Below are 3946 nucleotides of genomic sequence, written 5' to 3'. Positions count from 1 at the left end.
TAGCTGCTTCTTGGAACCCCTCTACAGGGTTGCTGTGAGTCAGAACCCACTCAACAGTACTTCACAACAACATGTATATAGATGTACACACAAAGGAGCCCTGTGGTGCTATGGGTTAGGCATCAGGCTGCAAAGCTTCAGTGATTCAAATCCACCAACCACTCCATGGGAGAAAGATGAGGCTGGCTGCTCCCTGAAAGACTGGCAGTCTTAGAAAACCTATTAGGAAATGTACCCTTTGGACATTTAAACAAACATACAATTATAATATATGTATATATATAAAGGTAATGGAGATTAATACTGTTGGCTCAGGGTTCAGGGAGGGGATAGTAATTATTACAATGAGCTACTGAATGTAAAAAAAAAAGTATATGTGGGAATTTTCAAAATGGGAGGAGGGGTATATGTTACTGGTATCTTTGAAGTTAGCTTTCTATAGTTAAACAGTAATTTTACTAATTTAATCTCAGCCTTTATTTTTCTAGAAAAGCATTATATAAAAATCTGTTTCTGTCTTAATTTGGCTCTATCTCTTCAGCTCTACTGAAAATAAAGGTTAGAATATGGGGGGGAAGGAGGGAACCAGAAACCACATAGAGGATTGCTGTGAGTCACAACCAAATCCACAGCAGTGGATATGGTTTTTTGGTATTTTTATAAATACAAGGGGGGCTTCAAAATGTTCATGGAACAAATGGAATTAAAACATTGTGGAATTTTCCCACAAACTTTAGATACATAGACTGTTGTTGTTAAGTACTGTTGAGTCAGTTCCAACTTATCCCTGTATAGGATTTCCAAGGAGTGGCTGGTAAGTTTGAATTGCTGACCTTATGGCCCATACCGACCTTAGGGCCCAGTACTTTATCCCACAGTGCCACACCAGGACTCTAGATAGAGGATAGATAGACAGATGGAGAAAGATAAACACACACATATGCACATGTACCATGTTGTATTGTTGTTAAGTGTCAGTGAGTCAGTTCCGACTCATAGCAACCCTGTATAAGGTTTCCAAGGAGTGGCTGTTGAGCTTAAACCACCAACCTTGCAATTCAAATGACTTTGCAATCCAGTGCATTAACCCACAGCGCCATACCAGGACTCCGTGTACCATAGAGTTCAATAAAGGAGATGGACCCATCTTGTTCTCATCCTCATTATCTGCCAGCTTCCAACAGTCGAGGGATAACCTTGGGGTAGCAAACTAGGTCTCAAGGGGATTCTTCTCTGGCTATCTGGAACAATGTGAGGCTAAATGAAGTCTAGTAGAAGGGGCCTCCCTCCACAGAAAGGCACTGCCCACTCCCCTTCCTATCGAGCGCAGCCCTCTCACCCTAGCAGCTATTCCAGCCACCTCAGGCTTCCCCACAGTGATTGCAAAGCTTACCTGGCAGCCAAACTCACCTGGACAGTCTCTATGATGATTGAGAAGGAGTGGTCCTGGCAGTCCTGGGCCAGCAGGTACTGACAGATCCCACTGAAGGTAAAGTACTTGTTGTCAAAGCTCTTGAAATGGGATTGTCCTGTGAGCAGACACTCACCTGGCGGAGCCCAGAGACAAGGGAAAGAATGTGAGAAGGGAAACTCTCTGGGTGGGGGCAAAGGTGGACCTCACATATGAACAGGGAGCCTCAGGCCCAAACTCCACAGGTGTGTTCTACACTAGTTCCACCAGAGGACACAAAGTCACTCCAAACTCTTATGATCATAAGATGCCAGAGCTGTGGATTATCCTGTTCATTACAGATGGGGAAACTAAGGGACATGACTTAATCAAAGTCAAACTGAGTCAGTAGTGGAGCTAGGACCAGAATCGGCACCTCTTCATGCTGTGTGTACTACTGCTTCCTCTCCTTGCCCACAGCACACTCCTGTTAGGTACTGTGCACCCCACGGGGGGTCAGGGGCCACCCCCAGGTGCAGGTGACAGCCTCACAGCTGTAGAGTGCTTCACCACATTCTCCAAACTGTGAATTGGATGACTCAAGGGTACAATCTCACTTCACTGAGAAGAACTTACTGGAGAATCCCTAAATGCAAGTGGGCAGAAAGGGCAGCCCAGAGGTGGGGTGACACGAGAGTGAGGGCAGGACACTCTCAGAGCTCAGCAGTGAAGATTATAGGAGTCCAGCCTGGCCACCCTCAGCTGAGGGACAGCGAAGGTCTCCTCACAGCAAGCCCATGCTGTGACTTCAGCTGGGGCCAATGGGGGCCTAAGAGGCCATCTGTCCATGATCTCACCACCGCCTGGGCAGTGCTGAGCTCTGCAGAGCCCGCTCCAAGTCCAGGCTGACACATCAGTGGGTGGGGATGAGGACTCCCCTCCTTCACCCTGTAATTCACAACGCTGAACTCGCTCCCTCACCCAAACCCCACCATTGTCCCCCATAGCTCAGCCCAGGCCCTACACCTCCCACCTCGGACCAGAGATACCACATCTGAGAAAGTGTCCCTACATGAAGAGATCTCTGAAACACCTCCAGTGATTCCCAATCAGCCCCACTCGACCTCAGGGCACCCCCTCCCCAGGGCTACAATGGACCCATTGACGCTGAATCGTCATCATCTGGAGCCCTTCCCAGCCCCTCTCTATTTCCTCTCTCTGTTCTCATCTTTGCCTTCTGCTCTGTAGGCAGTGCCATAAATGAGGAGCTGCCCTGCCATCCCACCCACCCCACCTCCAAACAACAGAGACTTGCTTTTCCATAACACTGATGCAACCTAAACCTAAAGTTCCCCGAGAGAGTCCTACAGCTTATTTCATCCAGGCGCATCTCCAGGGACTGGGTCCTGGCCCTGTCAGATGGCCAGGGGGTGATCAGAAAAACAGGGGAGATTCCAGCTACCCGCCTGTCAGTGAGGGGCTACATAGGCACCCACTGTTACCATCTTCCTGCCCAGTGAGGGGCACTGATAGGCATGGCCAGGGCAGGCTAGACTGTACATCTCTGGGTCCTGGTGTGGGCCTGTCTGTTTGGTAGTGTCTGGAGGAATGGGGAGAGGAGCAGCCCCCCAGGCTCTAACCCATGCCAGGATGGCATGGGCCTGGAAAGTTAGGAAGTTAGGAGATCACCTTCCCACCTCACTGCCGCTCCAGAAGGGGCAGGAGAGGGGTCACTGCTGGTGGAAGTCAGTGCAGGACAGGCAACAACAAGAAAGGCACAGAGGGCATCCCAGTTGCTTGTATGTGGACTGGAATTCCAGGCCCAGTCATGTCAGAAGAAATCCAATTTTTAATGGTTAGTTTTCAGAAAATCCCAACAAGTCTGCAAAATATGGTCATTGGTGTTAAATGTCTTGACCCTGTTGCAGTAAAATGAGTGGGAACATTTCCCCCAACCTGTCTGTTTTCTCAGGAGCACTCTTATCTGAGTGAGAAATTGGACCCCTCTTATCTTGGACAATGAGCAGGAAAAGAGGGGTCAGGGAGAAAATGTGCAAATATCCAAAAGTAAAATTGCTAGGGCTGGAACCTAATCCCCTGATCTGAGCTCCTGCTCTGATTCCCAAGTGTCTCACAAAACAGAAGCCTAAATATTACATTGTGCTCCTTATCTCCTTGGTGCAATTGATGGACAGGGATGCAGGCATAGAAAACCCAGGAACAGGGAGGGGGAGTTTCTGGGTAGCAGCTGCTCACAGAGCTAGTGTGGCAGCCAGAACAACAGATCAGCCCCCGTCAGTCAGTAAAAGGCAGCCCCCAGTAGACAACTGGTGGGCCAGAAGTTCCACCAGTGAATGAAAAAGCAGGTGACCCTCAGAATAGCACACAGAGTAGAACACCCAGCAGTTCAAGCAGAAAGATCCTCCCTCATGGAAAAAATATATCAATCTCTGATTTGATGTTGTTGTTGTTAGGTGCCATTGAGTCGGTACTGACCCATAGCAACCTTATGCACAGCAGAACGAAACACTGCCCGATCCTGGGCCAACCTCACTA

General features: G+C 48.7%; 1 protein-coding gene across 1 annotated transcript in view; it reads right to left on the bottom strand.

Annotated features, from left to right (window-relative positions):
- The window catches only part of VWF (von Willebrand factor), a 219884-nt gene that overhangs the window by 145370 nt on the left and 70568 nt on the right, over positions 1 to 3946 (bottom strand). Inside the window, exon 11 of the mRNA XM_006862763.1 lies at positions 1411 to 1547. Coding sequence (XP_006862825.1) covers positions 1411 to 1547 — 137 coding nt within the window. The remainder of the gene's footprint in view (positions 1 to 1410; positions 1548 to 3946) is intronic.

Source organism: Chrysochloris asiatica, unplaced genomic scaffold, assembly GCF_000296735.1.
Source record: "Chrysochloris asiatica unplaced genomic scaffold, ChrAsi1.0 scaffold00050, whole genome shotgun sequence".
Classification (NCBI taxonomy): Eukaryota; Metazoa; Chordata; class Mammalia; order Afrosoricida; family Chrysochloridae; genus Chrysochloris; species Chrysochloris asiatica.
This window is presented reverse-complemented; position numbering and strand designations above follow the sequence as displayed.